Source organism: Phascolarctos cinereus, unplaced genomic scaffold (assembly GCF_003287225.1).
Source record: "Phascolarctos cinereus isolate Bilbo 61053 unplaced genomic scaffold, phaCin_HiC Scaffold_4;HRSCAF=312, whole genome shotgun sequence".
Lineage (NCBI taxonomy): Eukaryota > Metazoa > Chordata > Mammalia > Diprotodontia > Phascolarctidae > Phascolarctos > Phascolarctos cinereus.
In genome coordinates, this window is record NW_027555847.1 from 460,407,364 (window position 1) to 460,432,981 (window position 25,618).

The 25,618-nt window shown below is 34.9% G+C and overlaps 1 protein-coding gene across 7 annotated transcripts in view; it reads left to right on the plus strand.

Annotated features, from left to right (window-relative positions):
- Positions 1-25,618, plus strand: part of EYA1 (EYA transcriptional coactivator and phosphatase 1) — a 162,992-nt gene that overhangs the window by 68,839 nt on the left and 68,535 nt on the right. For 4 of the 7 annotated variants that reach the window (XM_021002139.2, XM_021002143.2, XM_021002147.2 and 1 more), the window contains 2 exons: positions 20,891-21,030; positions 22,293-22,376. In XM_021002139.2, coding sequence (XP_020857798.1) covers positions 20,891-21,030; positions 22,293-22,376 — 224 coding nt within the window. Of the gene's footprint in view, positions 1-20,887; positions 21,031-22,292; positions 22,377-25,618 lie in introns of all 7 variants that reach the window. The other 3 variants (XM_021002151.2, XM_021002142.2, XM_021002140.2) reach the window with 1 other exon arrangement.

A 25,618-nucleotide genomic window follows, 5' to 3' on the forward strand; every position in this document is an offset into this window, starting at 1 on the left:
ATAATGTATTTAATCTGGCAGCTAGGTGTTGCAGTGGATAGAGTGCCAGGCTGGAGTCAGGAAGACCTGAATTCAAATCTGGCCTCAGACGTGTACTAGATGTTTGACCCTGGGCAAATCACTTAGTCCTGTTTGCCTCAGTTTCCTCATCTGTAAAATAAGTTGGAGAAGGAAATGGCAAACCACTCTGTTATCTTCTCCAAGAAAACCCCAAAAGGGGTCACAAAAAGTTGGACATGACTGAAAAATGACTAAGCAACAGCAAATATGTTTAAAAGTTAAAGGACTAGATCATGTTGTATACAGATTTGTTTGTTGTCTTGCAAAATTCTATGCCATACATGAATTAATGTTACATACAACTGCAACCATGCTTACTTTTACGATTTGTTATTATTTCAGAATCATTACACCTATAGGAGTTAAAAGATCTCTTAACCTAAAAACTATCAGAGTATTCTAATTTGCTTTAGCTTGATATATCTATGACATACATGGTAATTTTAAATAAACAGATTAATTATTTTTTTATTTCATGCTATAAAATGAAATGACAGACTATTAATATTTGAATTGCACAAAAAGCATGTTGCCCCATTCTTACATTTTAGTGTCATTTTTGAAATGTCATGAGAAAGCAACAGTCATTCCTTTTTCTTTCATACTGAATGTCAAAAAAAAATTGAGTAAAGTACATATTGATTACAAGTTGACCAAGAAACAATATAACCATGTAGAAAAAAGTTAAGAAGTATTGAAGGCAAAAATGTGATAACAAAATAGAAGTGAGCTGAACACGATTATTGCCTATATGTGCTTAACTGGTTAAGGTGGTGTATAGTAAAATCTTGCTAATATTGAATTTCAAATGAGAGGGAAAATCAGCATAAGAGGGAATTCAATATGCATGGGAAACCATTTGCTCCTTTTACTTCTTTGATCCCTGCCAAGGCATTAGAAAGTAGAACAGAGTCTCACAACAACACTGAAACATTCTTGTGCAGAGTTCCATGAGAACACTAGACTCTCGAAGGAATTAAGTAAGAGAGGGTTAAAAACTAGGTAGCTGTCTTTACTAATAGAATGGCATATGCTAGAAACTGAGGCCATGTCTATACTACCGAATGTTAACTGTGGCAAAAGTCCAAACATTTCCAAAAGTATGCATGCTGACTTGTTTTTTGCTGAGTGAAAATTTTTAAAATGTTTAGTCCATATTTGCACATTTTTACAGATGGGCCTGTGAACAGCAGTCAATCCATGGAAACATTTGCAAAACTGCAATTCGTTAAGCTCAAAAACAAACCATTTCACTGTAAAAAAAAAATGAAACAAACATTTTGGAAACATTTGTCAGCAAAATAAATATTTGTAGCTAAAATAACTGAGCTGGTAAGATGTGAGAAAACAAAACAGATGTTTATTTTGTTGTTGATGTTGGAGTGGGGTTTTTAAGGCATTTGTTTTATTTTTCCAATGGAAATGTAGTCTTGTCAGTGAAATTTTCAGAAGAGTAAAATGAAGTTTACCCTTTATTTTCCATTGACAAAGGAATTTAACTTTTAAAAAGGATTTACTGTCTGTCAATTTGAGGTAACATGAATAGTGAAAACTCGTACACTTAAATATCATTTTATCTACATGCACTCAAATAACCAGTTTGAGTTTGCTTTTAATTGATTTAGCTGGCTTTTTTATGTTATTTGCCATGATCCAAACATACAGCAGCTCCAATATACAATAAAAATTCACACTTCCAACAAAACACATAGAACTTCATTTAATTCTTGATTAGTTTTAGTATCTGAAAAGATATAATTTGTTGATTACCATAAAGGACCCCTACAAATTAATTTAGAAGAGTTTTAGAGTGTAATTTCAGATGTTTTTGTACTCTATCACTTCCGAGTTAAGAACATACAAGGAGAGAATGGAAGAATATTAACAGTTCTATCTTGTACTGTATATCATATCTCTGCCCCCATTTATTTTGCATAGGATTGTAATTGGTGAGTGTGAGGATGAATTTAGGATAAAGAAAAATTGATAGATTGATGAAAGGTAGTGCTAGCACAGTCTTAGCACAGTTACAAGAGAGGTTTTAAACAAAAATGTTTCTTGCTGAATCAACTATATAGTACTGTGAGTGAAGTTTCATGTAGAAATAACAGTGGAAATTCAGGACAAAGAATTGTACTTGTTGAAATGAATAATACAGTTGAGAAATAAGGTGAGATGAAATGCAAATTATATATTTTAGCGACTTCTTAAATTATAATTATTAAACTTGCAAGTAACTGATGATAGATGATAGATAGATAGATAGATAGATAGATAGATAGATAGATAGATAGATAAAGTAGCTTGCTGTACCTTTCTCTCCTCCATCACAAAACCTGTACTGTCTTCTTCCCTATGATCCAGACAGTAGCCACCTGCCATGGGGCAGAATGGAGAACTGTCTTAGTCACTCTTCCAATAATGACTCCTTTTTCCTCTCTCAGAAGAGTCATGCATGTACCATTCCCCTCACTTTTCTCTTTCATCACTTGTAGCTCATGGAAGCTAAATATTAGAATCATTCCAAGGAAAGCTATGAGTCTTTAAATGAAATCAGGCATTTTCTTTGAACATATCTCTAGCAAAAACAAATAAACAAAAAAACTTTAAAGTACTTAGAAATTCAATTTAGAATTTCTATCTACCTTCTCACCTGCTAAAAGAAGTTGCTTTTTCAAACATGCAGTATTTATCAGTTAAACTAAAGTGAAATGTGCTTGTTTAAGCTAGCTTTGGAAGTTAACCCCCATTTAGGAATTTGTCATGTTTCTCCAAATCTTTAATGCTATGGAGAAGTGAATTATGATTTCCAGGGGAGCAACTTACAAACTAACTTTTGGAACAACTCACGTACAATGAGAATTCTTTTTATGCCTTTAAATCTGATATAATAAGCTTGAATTTCATGTCGTGGAGAATGGGAAATCACTGAATTTTTTAATTAAAAAAACCTTAGAGGTATCTAGTCCAATGACTTTGTTTGGAGGAGGAAGAAACTTGTGTACAGAAGAGTGATTCACCTAATTTCACACAACTAGCATGGAAGTTTTGTGAATATTCAGGTGATGTCATCTTTTCTGTTGGATGTTTTCCAAAAGGAGGGCTTGAAGTCCCCCAAACTGTGTTTTTCCAAATGGTGGAAATCAGCAAGTATGAAGTGATGTTTGAGAAGAATATTAGTTCCTGAATATTGTACATAATGTACTGCAAAGTGGGTAGAAATTTAGAGTCCATTAATAAGTCTGCCTTAATCAACTGACTAGATCTATAATTAAGAATTCCCATCTTTTGTCAATGTTGAAGGAGTTGTGAAAAGATGGACACACTACCATACTAACTATTGCAGGAAAAAAATCAGTGCTTATTTTAAGCATGTAGCTAAAAAATGTCCTAAGAAATCCCACTGCTAGACATATACTACAAGGTGTTCAGTGATAAAAAGAAAGGACTCATCCACACCAAAATATTTATAGGATAGTGGCAGAGAAATAGAAACAGAGTAGATGACTACCAATTGGTGAATGACTAAACAAATTGTGATAATAAATATAGTAAAAATGGCTGCACTCTATGAAATTATAAATATAATGGATACAAATAACCATAAGATTTGTATGAAGTGATATAAATAAAAATAAACAGAAACAGGAAGATAATATACACCATCACTATAACAACATAAGTGCAAATACCACCATTAACAAAATAACAGACCCTAAATTCTCTAGAATTATAAAGGCTGATCTTGGTCTTAAAAAAAAGCTTAAATAAGTGTGTTATCTCCCTTCTTTCTTTGTAGAAGGGTGTGTAGAATGTGGTGTACAAATCAGGCTTCATTAATGGATTGGTTTTGCTGTACTTTTTAAAAAAATAATGCAAGAAAGTACAACTTTCTCTATAGGAAAGAGGGAAGGAATGTATTGGGAAGTGTAGGTCATCTCAAAACAAAAGATTGCAATATTTTAAAACTAATTTACCTATTGGGATAGGCCAAAGGGTATGCTATCAATGAATCTATAAAGGAAGAAGCCTTAGCATGCGGTGGTGAATGGAATATGAGCAGATATACCTCAGGTGAAAGATAATGGAACCTAAGATTTCATTTGGAACTGAAGCTCTCAGGTGAAGAAATTCCTTCCACTAATAAATAGTGGTACTTTCTCTGCTACTGGTAATCCTACAGAATTTACCAGAGCACTGAGAATTTAAGTGGCTTACCTAGGCTCATAAGAGCTTGTATCTGTCACAGGTGGGATTTGAACCTGGCCTCAAGGGTGACCCTTTCTGCATGATGGCATAATATGTCTTGGGATATACCAAAGCCAATTCTCAAATTTGATTCCTTTTGGAACCATTCTATTCAATTCATTTAATGGGTATTTATTGACCAATAATTGACCAGGTTAGCTTGCCATAAACTAGTGTATGATATTGCCCAAGAGAATGTGGGCAGGGGACAGAGCTTAAAAGTTGTCCCCTGCTATTCTTGTTCAAGCAGCATTTGTATTCTATAATTTCTACCACACCACTAACTTTAACATCCTTTTCATTCCAGTCACTATTCTTCCGCTTTTTTTTTCAGATTACTTCTGTAATTCTCTGTATCTCTAGAAAAGCAAATATATACTTCAATCCAAAAATTCAATAAATATGTACTGTCTCCTTTTCTTCATTCTGGGCAGAATCTACATTGATATCTATGACCAATTTCCCTCCTTTTCTTATCTATCATCTTTCCTTATCTACTTGTTCTATGTGATTTCTCCATATGAGCTAATGATTACAGAATGTTCTATAGAACTTTTTTCCTATCTAGTCAGTTAGCACTTATTAAATCTTTTTTGTAAATTGACTAGCCAGATTTATTAAGCATTTGCTATGTGTCAGGCACTGTGCCTTAGCACTTCCCAACCAGACTCTTGTAAGTGTCTCTTATGATCCATCTGCCCAACTAACTTTCCCCTGTTGTTCTCTGCTTATTTGCATGTATCTAATGAAGGCTACTAATTTCTAATTTTGTCTTCAGTAGAAAGAAAGCATTGAAATTTCCTGCTGAATTATTCTCTTAAGTTCGATGTTCTACTTTATATCTTCCATTATTTTATGTACCTAAAAGATCAGAAAGAACACCTCCTTCCATATTAATGAAATTGAGTAGTAACTGTCAAATATTTGTAATTAGCAAACATTTATTAAATTCCTGTTGTGTGCTCTGCAATGGGGATACAAGTAAAAAGTGAGACAGTCACTGCCCTCAGGGAACTTACCTTCTACCAGATGGGTAAAATATGGTCAAAGATGAATACATATAAGACATATAGGAAATGGGAACTAGATCTGTGATTTCATTCATATAGGGAATTCCCAGGAAATTCTCTCCACCAATATAGGCTAGCATTTTCTCTTCATTGTTCAGTCTTTGATCATTGTCTAGAGCAGAGGTTCCCAAACTTATGCCAACTGCCCCCTTTTAAAAAAAAATTACTCAGCACCCTCCTGGAAATCTACTTTCTTTAACCCTTTAATGTTTTTTTTTAATTTGTGTCATTTCAAATATGTGTGTGTGTGTATACACGTATATATATATTTAAATGATACATCTTAAATTTAATAATTTATTGTAAATTTATGATTTTTCTTGCATTGAAAATTTTGAGGATGTAATATTACATCATGTAACCATATAGTATCATATTATAAACGAATCATTACATGCATATATTCTTGTCAATGCATGCTGGGCTTCCTGACAATGCATGGCATGCTTGCCTACTCACACTTGCTTGTTAAGACCCGTCAGCAGATTTGACCGCTGATTGGTTATGATTTTCATTTTGTGTGTTTAATTTGGAAAATAATGTAACCACTATGACTTTAACTCTGTTACACAAAAGATGAAACATATATGAACAGTTTTTTTTCAAAATTTTCTCCTTTCATTATGCTTCCAAACCCCCTTATTTGTATTCAGTGCCCCCCAGTGGCACTCAAGGCTACTACTGCCGCCCCATGCCAGATCATTCCAGCGCCCCCCGGGTGGCAGTATAACCCACTTTGGGAACCTATGGTCTAGAGCATTGAGAGGATAAACAACTTGAGTCTAGGCTCAATCAATCAGTACATGGCAGAGGCAGGATTTATACCGTGGTCTTCCTGACTTCGAAGCTGACTCTATTCACTATGTCATGCCCCTCATACAAAATAAATACATAATGAGTGAGGTATCTCAAGACTCTCACCAATCCAGTCCAACTCCCTCAGAGATGCCCGAAGGGATTTTCCTCAAGTACACCTCTGACCATGACCCTCTCATGTTCAATAAACTTCAGTGGTTTGCTATTGCTAGTGGGATAAACTATAAACTAACTCTTCTATTTAGTTTTTAAGGACTTTTGTAACTTGGACCCAAACTATTTTTCTAGCATCATTATTAATAATTCTTTTTTGGTGCACTCTATGATTCAACAAAACTTCTTGTCTCTGTTTCTCTCATATGACACTCCATGCTTGGTTTTATGCTTTTGCACTGGCCATCCCTCCATACCTGAAATGTACCCTTTCCTCATCTCCACCTCAAAGAATTCCTCTCTTCCTTCCAACATGTAGAACAAGCACAAGCCACATACACGAAACATTTCCTGAAACCACCTGTCACTGCTAGTCCCCTGTCTCCCTTGTCGTTGTTGTTGTTGTTTAGTTGTTTCAATCTTGTTTGACACTTCATGAACTCATTTGGGGTTTTCTTAGCAAAAATATTAGAATACTTTGCCATTTCCTTCTCCAGCTTATTTTATAGATGAGAAAACTGAGGCAAACAGGGTTAAGTGACTTGCCCAAGGTCACACAGCTAGTAAGTGTCTGAGGCCAGATTTGAACTTGGATCTTCCTGACTTCAGGCCCAACACCCTATTCACCACACCACCGAACTGCAACTGTCTACCTAGCTACCTTTTATCTTTTATGTATTTATTCTCTTCACATTTATTCTGTGTATACTGATAAGTGTGCTTCTTTTCTCCTCCATTAAAATATAAGGTCCTTGATAACAGCAATTTTTTTCTTCTTATTTTCTTTTTTTGTTGGTATTTTATCTCTAGTTCTTAACAGAATATAACCTCAGTAAATGCTTAATAAATGCTTCTTGATTGATTGATGACATGCAAGTCAAATATATTTACTGAGTCCCTTTTATGGTACTGTGTTGAATGATGGGGATACTATGAAAGAAGACAACCCTCCTCAGTTAAGTGCCAATCTGATTGGACAGAAAGAATTAACACATAAAGCAATCTGAGAACAAAGCAAGCCTATATGTAAGTACTAAATTTCACAGTACAGATAAGTGGTTTATAAGTTGAGAAATACAGCAGATTTATTGCACAGAATACCAGAAAATAGTGTTTGGGGCAACCAAATATTCTGGTTAATGGGAACTATTATGGTAATAAAATTGTCAGTTTGCAAACAAATAGAATGCAACATAACCCTAAAGCTGTGCTGGACATAATCTGATCATTCTTTAATGATACAGATGATGTCATCGAATTTTGTATTACCTCAGGTTCAGCAATCAACCAACAATCATTTATTAAGCTCTTACTATGTGCCAGACATTGGTTCATCATGATGACCATGAATTACGATTACACTATACATGTGTATCAGTTCTAGTTAATAGAGACTTGTGACATTATTTATGTCACTCTCTACTGGAATTTTTACAGATCCAGTCAAGCCTTTTCATCTTGTACAATTATTGCCCATATCATTCCATAAAACTTCCATAGAAAATCTACCAAATATACTAGAGGCTCTCCTTTGTGTTTGAAAGTGTTTAAACTGTTACCACCTTGCATGATGAGTTCACTTCTTTTTCCAGTCATACATGTCCTTGAGACAATTTTTAGTGCCAATCCTCTCACACAGGTAATCATCAAACATATTTCATAGCCCATTTACACTTACCATGCCTTATTGGAACTTCTAAAGTTCTTTTACTTTTATGTTTCATTTAATGATTTTAGGCTCTTCGTCCTATTTTAGGCTTTGCTCATCAGTCAGCTGTGATGATAGTCCAAGGTACAGGTACTGATGGACTAACTCGGAAGACTACTCATCCAACTTCTTGACACTGTAGGGGAAAACAGTCTTCTTTATTTACTTGGGTGGCTAGACCATTCTCTTCTGAGTAGACAAAGATCTGATTGAAAAGATATTGTATTGTCCCTGTGTTTGATGCAACCAACCAAAGTAATCCACAAACCAGGAGCATTTGAAGAACCATGTAATCTATGGGAAATCACTCTTTACTTTTGATATACTCGAAAAAAGTGGTGAACACCTTCAATGATCATACATCTCTCTGATGTATGTCTTGTTTGTTTTTACCAATCAATCAATTACTAGGTATCCAAGTGGCATAGTGGATGAGTTTGGGGCTTGGAGTCAGGAAGACCTGAGTTCAAATTCTGTCTTAGGCATTTACTAGATGTGTAACCCTGGACAAATCAGCTAGTCAATAAACAGTTATTAAATACCTACTTTGTGCCAGGCACTGTGCTAAGCACTGGTAATACAAAGAAAGGTCAAAGCACCTGTTCTGAAGAAGCTCACAAACTAATGAGGGAGATGAGATACAAACAACTATGTCCAAACCAGTCACATACAGTATAAATTTTAAATAATCAGTGTCAAGAAAGCAATAGTATTAAGAGACATCAGAAAGAGTTCTTGTAGAAAGTGAAATTTTAGCTAGAGCTTGAAGGGATCGAGCAAAGCCAAGAGGCAGAGAGGAGGAGGGAGAATATTGCAGACATGGGAGATAGCCAGGGAAAGTGTCTGGAGCCAAGAGATAGAATGTCTTGTTCAAAAAACTTGAAGGAGGACAGTGTCACTGGATCGCAGAGTATGTAGGACAGGGGGCATGAGGTGCAAGAATTCTGGAAAGGGAATGTGGTAGATTATAAGGGCTTTGAATAACAGAGGACTTATATTTGTTCTGGAGGTGATAGTCACTTAAAGGTCAAGTCACTTAATCTCTATTAGCCTCAGTTTCCTCATATGGACAAGAGATAATAACAGTATCTACTTTATATTGTTATTTTAAAGATCAAATGAGACTTCATAAAAAAAGTGTTCATAAAACACTTTGCAGATCTTCAAATACTATATAAATGCTAGCTATTACTAGTGGTTAATTATTGAACAACCATAAGTGTATGGTTGCATCTCTCAAAAAAATTATATCGTATTCACATGTGAATCAAAGATATCCTTTTGGAAGATATCCTATAAGATTATGTTTTGCTTGCCCAAATCAAGTGATTTTTAAAAATCAACAGCAAAACAAACCACAGACTGCTTTTGTATTATCCATACCCTTCAGTCAATTGTGTGATTATGAAAATATGATCTACTGGGTAGTATAATGCCAACTTATACCAACCACACAGTGTCATTACCATATATTTGAATCATACTTTCTATTTTAAAAGTATTTTCACATACAAATCTCACAATTTAATATCTGGCATTTATATAGCACTTCAAAGTTTGCAAAGCTATTTACATATTTTAATTCATTTAAACCTTACAGCAACCCTGTGAGGTAGATGTTATTATTAATCCCATCTTACTGGGAAACTCAGGGTCACACAGCTAGGGAATATCTGACATAGGATTCAAATTTTGGTCTTCCTGATTCAAAGTCCTGTGCTCTATCCATTGTGCTGCTGCCTCTGTAGTTCAATAATCTTGTGAAATCAACAGAGCATTTTTCTCTTTTACAGATCTTAGAAAAGACCATTTATTTGTTCAGTATGGCCCAAATAGTAACCTGCAGAGACATGGTTTATACTCAAGTCTTTTTAAACCAAGTTCCATCTCCAAAACTTCTGGCTATGTGACGGTGGGCAAGTCACTCACCTTTCTGACCCTCAGTTTCCTTATTGGCAAAAATATAGACAATAGGGGAAGAAAGGAAAGAATAAGCATTTATATGGTGCACACTATGTGCTGGACACCGTCCTAAGTGCTTTATAAATAACATCTCATTCAAATCTCACAACCCTGTGGAATAGATGTTATTATTTTCCCTATTTTACAGCTGAGGAAATCAAAGCAAATAAAGGTTAAGTGACTTACATACCTAGTGAGTATTTGATGCTAGATTTGAACTTAAATCATCCTGACCCCAGACTCAGCGCTCTATCTGCTATGCCACCAACTGCCATACATTGACTACCTACTGCGCAGGGATGTTGTGATGCTCAAAAAAGATATTATATGCAAAGCACTTTAAAAACTTGAAAAATTTACATAAATTTCAGTTGTTAGTAGATAGAGGGTAGGATAGAGTAACCATTACAGTCCTAACAGTTCTACCACACATTTTAAATAGATGCTGTTTGATGAATCAATAGATGTGACACTATAACTGAAATTTAGGATAGACATGGAAGTAGGAATTCAAGACAGAGAATTGCAAATTAAGACCTAGCTGCTGAAAAAGAAAATTAAATTAAGAAATGAGAATTTTTTCCTCAAAGTTTATGGGAACAATTGGTGTTTTTGTCTTGGCCACAAGGCTGTAGCAGGGTATGACTTTTTTTTCCAAAATATGTGAAGGGCTGTCATGTAGAAAAAGAATATGATATATTCTGCTTGGCCCCAGAGAACAAAATTAAGGGAAATGGATAGAAGCTGTATAGGGGCAAATTTAGGCTCAATATAAAGAAAATCTTTAGAATAATTCAGTTGTCCTGCAGCGGAGTAGGCCCTGTCTGGACATAGTGAGTTCCCACTTACAACAGGTCTTCAAGCAAGGTTGGATGACCCCTCATTAGACATATTGTAGAAAGGAATTCTTGTTCTGGTACGGATTGGATTGGATGATCTCTGGAATCAACAAAAACAAGCAGCAATCCACTGAATCCAACAATTTCTGGAATGCTCCATTGCCCTAGTACTTTCTATAATGAAGGAAAGGTGATGTGTTCTCATATCTCTTCTTTGGAACCGAATTTAGTCAATAGCAAAATTTTTATATTATTTGGCTAAAATGTCTCCACTAACATTTCATCTTGATTCCTTGCTGTGGCATAACTATTACCTGGATTTTCAAAAGCTGTATCAATAGCCTCTATTGGTTGTGTCAGATCCTACAGAAGGGAAAAAGCACAATGGTGAAATCTATAAATGTTGTCTGAGAACTAGCCTAAATTAGAGAAGCAGAATACTAGAAAGTTGATCATGAGGTGATGGATATTTTTTTCAACCATTGCAACACATGACAATGTCTAGTAGATTCTCATCAGTGAAATCATAGATTCTTGAAACAATGAATTAGAAACCAAGATGCAGGGTGAGAACCAAGTCTTGTTCTTATTTCCACTGCCCTGCCTCCTGCAATTGTTGTTGTTGAGGCATGTCAGTCATATCTGACTCTTTGTGGCTCTGTCTGAGGCTTTCTTGACAAAGACACTGGAGTGATTTGCCATTTTCTTCTCCAGCTCATGTTACAGATGAGGAAACTAAGGCAAACAGGGTTAAGTTCCTTGCCCAAGGTCACACAGCTAGTAAATGTCTGAGGCCAGATTTGAGCTCAAGAAGATGAGTCTTTATGATTCTAGGCCCATCACTCTATTCACTGTACTACCTATGCCTCAATTGCACTGATCTCTTTTAGTTTGGGAAGCATCATTGTAGTGATTAGAGTAATATATTTGTCTCTTTATGGAATGCATTTTTAGTTCTAGCTATATGCGGCTGCTTATAGTTGAAGTTTAAACTTCAAGTGTTCATTCAACACTCATTCAACAAATATTTTTAAGAACTGTATACAATGTATAGTACTAGGTGCTAGGAGAGATATCTAAATGAATGAAATGTGGTTCCTTCCCTTAAAGAGCCTGCAATCTAGTAATAAGAATATTCCTCATGAAAATACTATGTTGCCCATAACTTCTACAAGATTATTTTTCAGAAACAATCTTTTATTTTTCTAAAGCCTATCAAGTCTCACTTGAAAAATCAATTTTTGTTAACCTGGATAAATTTGCATTTAAATGAAGTTGGGACCTGCTTTTCCATCTTCCTTTTCCTCTGCTTTGCCTAATTTTCTCCATATGGAGCAGTTGGGGAGATAGAATCTACAGTGGCAGAACATTTCAGGCTGCCCCCTTCTCTCAGAAATGCAGCCTAACCCATTGTCCACTGTCATCAACATCATTTGCTGTCTGCATATAATTTGAACGTGTTTGCTTCCTCCAGATTCAGATACAAAGAGTCCAGTAAACAAGCAATCCTTCTCAGCCACAAGGTCATAGGCCCAGGCTGCTTCTCAATTTGCTTCAGTTATGTTAGGCCTAATGCCAGGATGTATCCACTCTATCGTACTTTGGAACTCTGAAAACTACTCAGGATGGTTGTGTTGAGTGCCAATATCAACAGAAGAAAAATTTGTAATCCGCCCTACATTTGGACTTTGCCATCTCCAGGATTTTTTTAGTGTCTTCCAATTCTTGCCTGTCCTGAGCATTCAAGAGGGAGACAAACATACTGCTTTTAAAACCCACTTTCCATCTTCTAGCTCTGGGTAGACATTTTGACACATATAGTAACACAACTCATTTTGTCCCCAAAGCAATTATATAAAATTGTGCCCCCTCATCTAAATGGCATGATATACTTGAAATATTTAATTTTTTCTATGTCCACTGCTTTGCACATGTGAGGTAAATACCTGTTCTATGTACTTGTCATTCCCTGTGCTTTAAAAACACAAACTTATGGGGGCAGCTAGTTGGAGCAGTGGATAGAGCACTGGCTCTGGAGTCAGGAAAACCTGAGTTCAAATCCAGCCTCAGACACTTGACACTTACTAGCTGTGTGACCCTGGGCAAGTCACTTAACCCCCTTGCCTAGCAAAAAATAACAATAAAAATACAAACTTAGAATTCCTGTTGCTTTCAAGGTATTTACATTCTCCATACTGTGATCTAGAATTTTTCTAGTTCAACACTCTGCCTTTAGGTAGGACTGCAAATAAGTCATCTAATATACATTCTTGCTTAAACTGCAGACATTTATTTAGGGAACATGACTCTAAAATCTTGATAATGCTTCCTGTTGGGTGCTCAGTAGATATTAAGTAGAATGAAATTCTGTTAGTGATATGTTATCATGTCATTCCGACTATAGACTATGCTAAGTCAAAACTAAGCTAAACTCTAAAAATAATCACATTCATCTTGGCCAATGCCAGTAAACCTAGTATCTTGGATGTTTAGATATGAGGCAGACTCATCAACAGTAGTTATAACAAAACAAATCTTACAAGGTATTGGAAATTCATTTTGGGGTATAACGTTTTAATTTTTGGCCAAGCCATAATTAAGTTACTTGAGGTCAGTATGGTGTAGTGGAAAAGGAACCAGAATGAAAATAATCTGATCTATTCTAGTTCTGGATCTCCTATGATTCGCTATGTGACCTAGGATGAGTCAAGAGCAGGTGATTACAAACTAATAAGAGAAATAAGATACATGTGCAATTAAGTACGGCATAAAATAGAAAGTAGTAAAAGAGGATCCTAGATCAATGCTGTAAGATGTATGAGGGTGAGGAAATCATCCAAAGGGGTGGGAGATGGCTTGTGTAGAGATAGGAAAAGTTCTATGAAAAGCCTTGGCCTCAGTTTCTTTGAGTAGGGGTAGATGAATTTTAAGACATCTTTAGTAGATTTCTGTTCATCTGATCCAGGGACCTTTGCTGTGCAAACAAATTTCTCTAGACAGTTTATAACCAAATAATGACCAAGACTTACATTTAAATTGTGTTTAAATATTATGTTTAATAGTGTTTAGTCACTTGTCTCCTGTCTCCATTTTTACATGTTTTTCTAATTTTGAGTTGTCATCAAAATGTATTTGAATTCCCAGATGGGTATGGTGCTATACGAAGAGAAATAAACATAGTCCCACCCTGTAGGAATTTACAGTCTAAAATAGGTAACAGGCAAGTACGTATAATCAACATTTCATTATCCATGGTAATAGAAGGTATATCTATACTTACTTTAGAAAATTCAAAACAGCATGTAAACTAAAAATCAAATCTATTTATCTTTGGGATGCATTTTATGATTTTCCCCAAAAGTACATGTCTCAGCCTAATTGTGTTTTGCTCAGGCTATAGAAAAATGGGTGTACATTCACTGAGCCACATGCTATTGATGGAAGATCCCAGCCATGAACTTGTTAGGGTAAGCCAACATGGGATTCAACTAAATTACCACAAATAACACACCTAATGCATTTTTTGCTTATGGATAATTGATAGTTTACTGTAATACATCAAGAGATATCTAGTAAGCATCTACTAGCTGCCCCACAGATGTACAGAAGGTCTTTGTTTCCAAGACTGGAAAATATTGTTGTCCACTACAGGCTGTGAGCCTTCACACTCACAAGTGAGATGATTTATAACACAAATAAAATACATTCTATGGAAAATGGACTTTTCTGGCATTGAAAAACCATAATACTTATGAATATTCCTTATTATGTATTCTGTGCATTTTTACCTGCCTACAGTAATTTGCCCAATCTCGGTCAATATAAATGTATGAAATTATTATCATCTCACTGAATGGGTCTGACCATATCACCACCCTGTTCAAAAATATTCAATGACTCCATATTGTCTAGAGCAATGATACTCTAAGCATTCAGTCCTGCTTACGTTTCCATTACATTAATCTTTCAATTGCATCTAGAAATTATATAAAAAAATTTTATGGAAAATTAGCTAGTAAATTTTCATCTTCTTTATATACATCAGTTGTTCTTACAAACTAATCATAAGGTATTGTGTTTGTATATTTGTAAGTAATGTGTTCAAAACCCACTGAAATTCTTTGTTTTTAAAAATTTAAAACAGGTTAGAAAACTCTATTTCCAAGGTGAAGTATGTAGATGTGAGAGTTTTTATAAGTGACACATATTGTTTTCAGCAACAAAAGCTAAATTTTAAAAGTCTTATTAACCATAATGATGTCATACTATCATTAGCTGTTATCTCAAGACACAGTATACACTTAGTATGAAGTTCATTGTTCATGACAGAGGGTGTGAATCTATATTTTAAATACTCTTGGTCATTTCATTATTTTTAGCCAAGTTCTTGTCAGATGCAATTAGATCATCATTGCATTTTCCTCACGATGTGGATGATAAAGGGTTCTATAGGAATAGAGAAGTTAGATCTATCATTTTTTTATTTACTTGTGCCTAAGTTATTAGTGTTGTCTTCAATCCATTTTTTCTTTGTAAACTACTTGTTCAATTTCTGAGGGCATTTTATAAGGGGTTCTTAGTCTTTTTTTGTGTACTCTAGATCCCTTAGTCACTCTGGCAAAGCCTATAGACTGCTCCTCAGAACAATGTTTTTAAAAAATGGAAAGAAATGCTAAATTTCAGTTAGAAATTAATGAAAATAAAGTCATAATTTTCCCATCCAATTTCATGGACCCCCTAGAATCTCTTTAGAGACCTGTTGTGAATCTTAAGGTTAAGATCCCCTGGTTTAAATAAAATTAGATAATATAACGCATATAATCATTTAATCTAGGACACATAAATTGAAGTATGTCACAAGTGAACAAGCAAATGAGGGTGGCATTTTGAACCCTTCCATGTTGTGAAATTCACACTGTTCTCTTAAGAGGCCTTACATACTAATGTGCCATATATTACATATGACCATTGAATGAAATTATTACTTTTAATAATGTGTATATTAAATACTATTAAAGAATAATTTCTTTATCTTCTTAGATAAAAATAAATAGAAAAAGTTCCACATCTCAAAGGACCATCTTGATCATTCCATGGGTAATATGCACCACACTGAAGAAATTACTGGTCAAATGGCCTTGGAGTCAAGAGGGCCTGAGTTCAAATCTGACCTCAGACACTTAACACTTACTAGCTATATGACCCTGGGCAAGTCACTTAACTCTATTGCCTAGCAAAAAAAAAAATTACTGGTCAATAGAATAAATATATTGAGAATTTTTGACAATCTACTTTCAACTTACCTTTATACCCTTATTTTATAATCCTTTCCCCTGAAATATTCTAAATTTCAGTCAAAATGGACAGGGCCACCTCCCTCCTTCTAACTCAAACTATTCCTTCTGCCTGAAATGGACTACCTCCTTAGAAGCTCATACAATAAGCTGAAACTGGATCCCAGAAGTCCTTCTCTCATTTTCTAGATAAGGAAACTAAGGTACATAGAGGTAAAAGTATGTATCCAAAGCCACACAGTAAGTGATGGAGACAGGATCAGAACCAGGCCCTCTGAATTCAAATGCTGTGTGTTTACCACAATCTTCTCACCTATACTATTAAAATTATTCTCGCTGTCAAGCTCAGCTCAATTGTTATCTCTTCCCTGAAGCCTCCTCTCCACCCAAAATGAAAATGTTTTCTTCCCTATTATGTTTTATGTCATTTTATATAACACTTGTCTAGACATAGCTCTTATCATCCCATGTAACCTCTAATATCTGTGAAAGCAGAGACTGGGTCTTTTATTCTTTTTTTATCTTACATCCCAACACCAAACACAGCAACTTGTACATAGTTCATTCATTAAGTGTTTGTTTAACTTAATTGATTTGTATTTATAAGAGTTTGTTTAACTTAACTGATTTATATTTCTAAGAGAAAGAAACAATCTGAGACATGGTTAGGATGGTAGTTTAGTCCATGTGAAGATATTTCAATGTAGGAGTTGGAGGAGGAAAAGACTTTTTAAGTTATACTGTTGTTGGGTTTTTTTTTCTTGTGAGGACCAGTACATGTGCACACATACACACTGTCTCTCTGTTTCTGTCTCTGTCTCTCTGTTTCAACCTTCATTCTTTAAATAAATGTTAAAATTACTGTCCATGCAACTCATTAACAAGATACACAATAATGCCAGACAGAAATTATTATTTACAATATTAAATTGTGAAAAATATGACAGATGAAGGCCCCTGTTACTACAACACTTGATTTCTTTTCCCTTATGTTATGTGGTCCCATTATTCAGTTATCTTAAGATACCAGGTAAATATGTTCTCAAAAATTTTCTCCTCTTCTTTGAATAACAAAAATTAAAACCCTTCTCTTAAAAAAAAAGTCCTCTTCATCCTTTCCTCCTCCCCCTCCCAACAGTGTGTGTGTGTGTACCTCATTCACTCTCTCCTCAGTCATGACAGGAAAATAGTCCCGTCACAGGTGACTCCTCATAGACTGGCAGCTAAACTATATTCAAGATTCTATAGCCTCTCTTAAAGATAAGGTAACAACATCTATAGTCTCAGTGGGAGAGACCATTGAAGATACTATTACATGTAATATACTATTTAGTAGGAACAGGTAACATTGTATAATGGTACAAATAAATTAGTGAAGGATTAGAGCTGGATAGGTTTTTCCTGAAGGTAGTACTTCTGTTCTGCTATTGATGATGGAAGGAATATGGTTGGAAGAGATCCTGGAAACTATTTCAGGTATCTATAAAGACAGCCTGAAGAAAAACAACAATGTAAATATGAGAGAAAAGGTTGTGCTGGCTGAAGAGGAAATATTTCCACAGAAGCAAGAACTGAGGTCAGGAATGAAAAGTCACTTGGTAGAGAAACATTCAAGTCTCTGAGCAGGCATTTTATCTTGATTTGGAATCATTGTTGTGTCTGGGAGAGGAGAGCTGAATAACTGAAGAAGTAATTGGCTCAGATAGCCTGAAGTACCTTAAAACTTGTCTCCCCAAAGGTAGGAAGCAACCCTGTGTTTCATACCATTTCATTTAGAGAAATTGTGAGGGTAAAAGGTTTTGCTCTTCCCATGGAAACAGGGAGGGGAAAAAAAGACATAATCTGCTTTCAGCTTGTACAGATTCGTTGAATATCTTTCAAATATCCATTGTTATTCTGACTCTCTGACACGTGGATTGAGACTTTCAACAGAAAGACATCTATATGTTTAGACTTACACTCAGCTTACGAACAGACTAGGAGATGAGTGGCATCTCTGTCCAGAGAACATGTGTTTCTTGAAAGGAGGGGAAAATTAACCACGTTATTATGACATACATCAGGTAGGGGGTTGGATGAAGTAACTCTTAAGATTACTTCCAACTCTAAAACTGCATAATTCTTTGACAATTTCTGTCACTATAAAAGCAAATAATTTAGGGTTGGAAAAGACCTTAGAGATGATCTCATACAGCTCTTCGTTTTATACAAGAAGAAACTGAGACCTAAAGAAATTCAAGAGCTTTTTGAAGGGCACGCAGTGGCAAAATCAGGACCAGAGCCCACATCTGCTTCTTCTAGGGACATTCTCTTTTCAGCATACCATACTGACTCTTATGATTTGGGGGGAATAGGGATAGGGTAGGGAGAGGTCAAGACCTGTACTTTCATCAAGGCAGGTAATTTCTGGTGCAGAAACTGTCTCCATTGATTCAGGTCAGCAACTTATCTGTGATGTATATGGTTTTAGAGAATTGCTCCAGTGAGACACTAATTGATTTGCTTGTGGTAATACAGCTAGCATGCATCAGAAGCAGGATCTGAAACAAAACCTTCCTGACTCCAAAACCAGCTTTCTACCTATTCTACCACACTATATTTCCTGATTTAACAGGAAAAAAAATTAATACATTTTGCCTCTTTTATTTTATCTTTGTATGTGTATACAAAATCACAGGTTCTTTATGTGTTATACGTGTGTGTTGCTAGTTTTGTAACAGTGTTAACTGTATTTTTAAAAGGAGATAAAATAATCAATTTTATAAGACCTGAGTTCCTAGAATTTAAAGCTAAAGCATGAAGGGGTGTATTATTTCACTCTGACACAATTCTGAAAAAAAAATAGGCATAGACTCTGCAGGATGTCCAGAGATGAAAAATGAACTGATTGTAAGATCACAGGAAAAAAAAGTTTGCAGAAAGATTAAAAAGAACTCAGTAAGTGCTATGTAATTTAGTTAAGCTAAGCAATGATATAAATAAGGGAAGATGCTTGCCATCTCTTATTAAATATTTGAAGAGTATAACACTACAGATAATACACACACATGCACACACACACACACACACGTATATTAATGCCGAGATACATAACAAGTAGGAAAAATTCTGAAACAGAAACATTTCGACTTGATGAAAGAGATTAAATTTTAAAAAATGATTTCCAAAGACAATTGGTTGAAGCCCTATTTCTTTTTAATATTGAAAGCTAAACAAGAAAATACACTGGAAGGCAGAATTTTACCTATGAGACTCCTCAGTTTCCTAAAGAATAGCCAGTTGTTTTTGTTGAACTTTTTCCCCATCCTTCATTTTGTTTTTACTAACAAGGATTGACGTTTTTTTAGTGAATATAAGAAACAGACTGAGAATGAGAACAAAGGAAAGCAAATTATACAATTAGAAATTTTAACGTTGTTGGTGTGATTAATTTATTCAAGGAATGAGCATTTTTCAAATGTGATATGATAGAAAATATAGCAGAAATATGTATTCAGGTTTCAAATGTAAATCATGTTACTACACATATATATATGTTCAAAATTCAGGTTTATGGCCTTGCTTAAAGAAAGTTGTTTATAAATTTCTTTTAATAAGCATTGCATGCTTATTTATGGCTTTATCCTTCAGTGGAGAAAAAAAAAAGCATATTTAACTAGGGGTGATATCCCTCACTCCCCCTTTTAAAAATATATTTAATTTCACTCAATATTGTTCATTCATTTATTCATTAAAAATAAATTATTAAGAGTTTGAAGCAAGTACTTATTTTAATGGTAGTAGTTATCTTCTATAAAACCTAGCATTTTGTGAAAGCTAATGTATTGTTTGAAAAAAATATTGGAGAAATGAATTGTGCAATATATACTTAAGAGTAGAAAACCAGTTTTATATAGAGTTTCTTAACTTATTAATGGTATCATAGAATACATGTTCTCTCCAATTGAATAAACTAATAGAATATCAGTAATTAATCCTAATGTATTATTTTTTTAATATTCAAGTAATTTCTCATAAGTGAAAAGCAGAGTGTCACAAATCTATGGAGGAAGTCCTTTGGATTTGTGTAAGGAAAGAAAGTATATATTATATTCTGAAACCTCATGCATGAGGAAAACAGTCCTACACTTAAGACTCATCTCATATTACCTGAGTCATATAGGCCTGGTTAAGTGCTTTCCCTAGGCTAACAGTAGAGAGGCAGTTCTATATACTACCATACTCCTACCTTCAACCCAGAGTCTGCTTTCTTGTTCATCACTTTCCATGAACCAAAAGGGCTTCTCTGGGCTGTTAGGCAGCTGTAAGAACAACTACTATGACAGATTAATGATTTTCTTGACTTAGTCAAGCACTATTCATTTAGATACCCTTTGGAGAATTTATGAGGAAGCTGACAAAGTATTTTTGCTACTCTGTGACGTTGAGTTGTATCCCACAGAACCACAGATGTGAAAAACCAAATATTAAGTTAGAATACAACTTATTTTGTTCAATTTCAAATTAAGGTGGTATTGTCTGATGTTGATGTGTTTTGTCCTTTAAAAAAAAAGCCTATGATCCTATCTAACATTTTTGCAAAGTGATTGCCTTCTAAAAGATATTACCTATATCATTAGAGTTAATCCAGAATTGAGGTTAAACAAAGTGTAAGTAGTTATTTAAAAAGTTCCCTTTGAATTAAAATAACTGGTACCATAGTAAAACTAAAAGGTGAAAGTCATTTGTGTATTTCAGCAGAGTACAGTACAATCCACAGTCCTTCAACACCTATTAAAGATTCAGATTCAGATCGATTGCGCCGTGGTTCAGATGGGAAATCACGTGGGCGGGGCCGAAGAAACAATAACCCTTCACCACCACCAGATTCTGACCTTGAGGTATGTTATGTGCCCGGGCCCAAAAGAAACAGCTATATGGTGGTCCTAGGTGTATTTGCATAGGTAGAGCACAGAATAATTTTTACTGCTTTATTTGTCAGAGAAATAACAGAGTAAAACAATTGTCTTACTGATATTTCATTTTCCCCCACAGTATGATAGCAAATTATCTAAATCTTGCTTGTAAAGCCAATTTTATTCATAAAATTCCACCTTTCCTCTAATTTCCTATTAAACAGCAGGAATTCTGGAAATTATCACAATACCATCAAAAATTATTTTACAAATTCTTTATATGAAGAGTAGAGAGTAGTTCTGTATTAAGACACATCATTAACATGTTTATTTTAAAAGCAGAAGACCTTAAAGAGGACAAGATTTCATAGCTCTGAGTCTACTACAATAAAATTTTATTGCCAACCTGAAGTCCAACGGAAAACATTTTAGTTTGCTAATCTTTTTGTATGGGGGTAGTGGTGGTTGGGGAGGGGGAGCAGCAAGGAGAGGATAGAAATAAGAAAGCACTAAATTCCATGGGGTCCTCATCATAATTATTACAGTTCCTTTCACCAAATTCAACCTTGGTATGTAGGGAATGAGATAGAATTTATGCAAGATTTTTTTTTTAATTTCTAAATAATTTACTAAAAACTCCACTTTTGAAGGCTTTAAAATCCAACAAGGGCAAATTGTTATTTCTTGTTAGCAACTCTTACATCATGCTAGGTAAGGATCTGATATAAAATGAGGACCTTCAAGTTATATAGCTACTAAAACTTAGCTTTTAAAAAAAGGGTAGGGATTGGATGCTAATTTATTTCTTTTCAATATTTTTTAATGAGAAGAAATATGAGGAACAAAAGAGAAACTGATAGCCTACTTTTTAATCAAACTCTGTCTTTATTGGAGCAAAGGATAGAACAGTCCTGCCTCTTCATTCCAGGACTAAGATTGAGATTGCACCTATTCAACAGATGGACAAATAAATAATTGTGTACATATTGCTACCTAGCACTCTCCCCTATGTATAAATTTATGATGCTAATATAATTTTTAGCTTTTTGGTCATTAAGTTTATGGCTAATGGGTATCTAGAAGCTATATCTGGCACTGCTTGTTGATTTCTCTTGTAAGAATACTGAAAAAAATTATGTTTTCAGGATATCAGGCATTTCAATATAATTTTTCATATCAGTGTTAATTTGAGTCATACACTTCTGTAATTGGTACAAAGACACATTGCTTTGGTTCTGTTTTTGCAGAGAGTATTCATCTGGGATTTGGATGAAACAATCATTGTTTTCCATTCCTTGCTTACTGGGTCCTATGCTAACAGATATGGAAGGGTGAGTACTGAGGAATAAATGTGCCAGTTTGCAGCTCCTTTGAACTGAGGATTAATCTTGGTATCCAAGTGGCAAAATTAACTACAGATAGTAATTTGAGACAAGGATTTGGAATTTTTCATTGGGATAGGTATATATCAGTGGTTTCATAAACATTTATCACAATGGAAGTGTTTTTAAAGGAACTATACAAAACATCTGCAATCATTTTAAGAGAAAGTCTTTCATTTAAAAAAAAACAACAACTTTTTTCAGGGAATTAGAACCAAGAAGGTAATCCTGGGTCTGATAATGAATGAATTACGGTGGCATTAGGTACCTACTGTCCACAAGCTTCCATTTCTTGAGCCATACAGTGGAAATGTTTAAGAAATGTCATGATTTTTGTGTAGTCTGGAATTGAAAGCATCTATCCCTAAAAAGCACAAAAATAAACACTTAAAAGTGCAAGTTCATTCAAAGCTTTTTTTTTTGTCAAGCAAAAACAACCCCTACCCCAATCTTGCTGTTTTATTTAGTGACAGGTTAGAGCAGATAGGGTAAGTGGTCCACATGAACTTTTTCCTCACTAAACCCAAATGTTTAAGGAAAACTAATCTAGAATATCAAGGAAGATATTTCCTTCAGCTTTTTTTTAACCATTTAAAATGTGTATATCTTGTTTTAGACAAAATAAACTTGTTAACTTTATCACCATATTTGATTTTATAATGCAGGGTTGTTGGCTTCTTGGGTCTTCAATACCTGTACTCTTCTGTATATTTTGGATGGAAGTAGGAGGCCAAGAAAGTGCTGACAGATTCTTGAGGACATTGATCATAGCTTGAAATATGTCATAAACTGCTGACTAGTGTCTAGTTCATCAGAAAATCTTAGAGTTAGCAAGACTTTTAAGCGAGCTTCTGTTCAATAAGCCTGTTATAAACATGACATGGAAATTTTTTTTTCTCAAAAAATCCCTTCCAGGAGTTAATAATGGGTACGCTGGCCTGACCTGGAAGTTAAGTGGTTTATTAGAATTCCCTTCATCCTCTCAGTGATTTGGGAGGTCTTGGAAAAGGGCTCAGGTGTCTTAGTAGCAAGCTTGATTTAACTGATCTTGGATTTACTGTGGTAGAGCTAAATGTGTGGTTGTACTTTACTATGTATGTTATAAGGAAATGCATGCTGGACAATGGACTAGCAGTTCTGTCTCTATAGAAACCAGTTACTTGAGAGCTAGCTTAGTCACAGTGGGTTAGGTGATTGAATGAGAAGCCCATTCAGTAAGTTGATACTGGATCTTATTGATATAATACAAAATTAGGGCACGTTACAGCAGTATGTACTCCCCCCCCAAAAAAAAGTTAGAGAATGTCCTTCCTTCAATGTAATCCTATCTGTCAGAAGAACACGTAATGGGTGTTATGAGGAAATGTTGTTTTATAACAAAGGTGATGGGAACAAAGAGAAAGAATGCTGAACACAGAACATGATGGAGAGAGAAGAAAAATCACAGCATCTTATGAGAAGAATGAAATCCACAAATATTGCTATAAATCTGTTTTTAATAGTTACTAAGGTACATGATAATTTACAAAATTAAAAGCATCCTCTATTCTTCTATTTGACACTGGTAATGCATATTGAAAATACAAGCAATGCAAACATCAAAATATATATTCAAAAAAGTAATTATTAGGCAGTTTGGCATTAGACCAAAATTTCTATAAAGGATCATACTGATATTGCCACGTCATCCTCAGATTGTGTAGGATTTGTGGTGCTTCAGGGAGACCTGACTAATTCATCTTTGTTCAAGAACTTTGTTTTTATACTTCATTAACATATAACATGAAATTTAGAGGTCAATGAAAACTTCAAGGACAGGAAATCCAACTTCTCTTATTAAGGAAAATGTGGTGCCAGAAAATGTATAGTACTGAATAAGCATTATGATTTTTCTTCTGGTTAAAAAGGTCATATAAATTGCTGTCTTTCAGCTTTTAAAATGACAGCCACTATTAACTTTGTAATCATTCAAGGACAGGAAATAATAAAAATTATTGCATATACCTCATTTTCACAGGGGCATGGCCGGTCCAGCATCCACACCTACCATTTAGCTGCATACAACTTGAGTAGCACATACTAATTGTGGGGTATGGAACAAGGGCAGCCCAAGATAAATGTGAGATATGAGCCCCTCTGAATGTTTCTACCAGACACTGTTCACGAATATAGGAATTCCTCATGTTGACTACTAGTAATTACCAAAGAAATACACCACAGTGGAGTTTCCCCTATAGATAATACAATGTCTAATAATTTAGGAAATGTCTGCCTTCTGTAATAAATATGTACATTTATATGTTTGTATCTGTGTATCCCAAAGCATCTAAATCTAAGGAACATTTGTTTTTATGTCACTCAAAGCTCCAAAGAATATAGAAGGGTTCATGTGGAAGCAAGCTTAGATTTGCTTTGATTCTCAAAGGCAGGAACAAGGAGCAATGACTAAAAGTTGCATAGAGGCAAAATTTAGGCTTGATGTCAGGAAAAATTCCAATAATTAGAGCAGTCCAAAAATGGGAAATACTGTCTCGGTAAGTGATACAATAGGTTTCCCCTCATTAAAGGTCTTTAAGCAGAGGTTGGATAACCAACTGTCTGATGGATCATAAGAGGCCTTTCTTTAAGATAGAGCTTGGATTAGATGACCACTGAGGTGCCTTACAGTGCTAGAGTTCTGAGATTCTGGGACTTAGTCTTTTACTATAATAATTCAATATTTTTAGTAGAAAAATTGAATGCAACAGCTCTTGACTAATTTGCTTAAATAGTCTAGTTAAGACTACTGATTACAGATTTAAACTCCAGAAAACAGTACAAAGCACCCAAAACCCAGAAAACTCTGGAGGATTTCAGATTACCTCTTTACCTCATAAGGGCTGCCCAAGACTCTGTGTAAACAGAGGGAGTACTGTAGTAACTGGGTGCTCAATGCTTATGTTGGCTTTTAGATTATCTAGTTAAATTACCAAACTGATCTCCTTAGGGAATCAAATCTACGACTATCTAGGAATTAAAACAAAAGTTGTTGTCATTTCAGACATGTCCAACTCTTTGTGACCACATTTGGGTTTTTTTGGCAAAGATACTGGAGTGGTTTGCCATTTCCTTCTCCAGCTCATTTTATAGATGAGGAAACTGAGGCAAACAGTGCTAAGTGACTTGCCCAGGGTCACACATCTAGAAAGTGT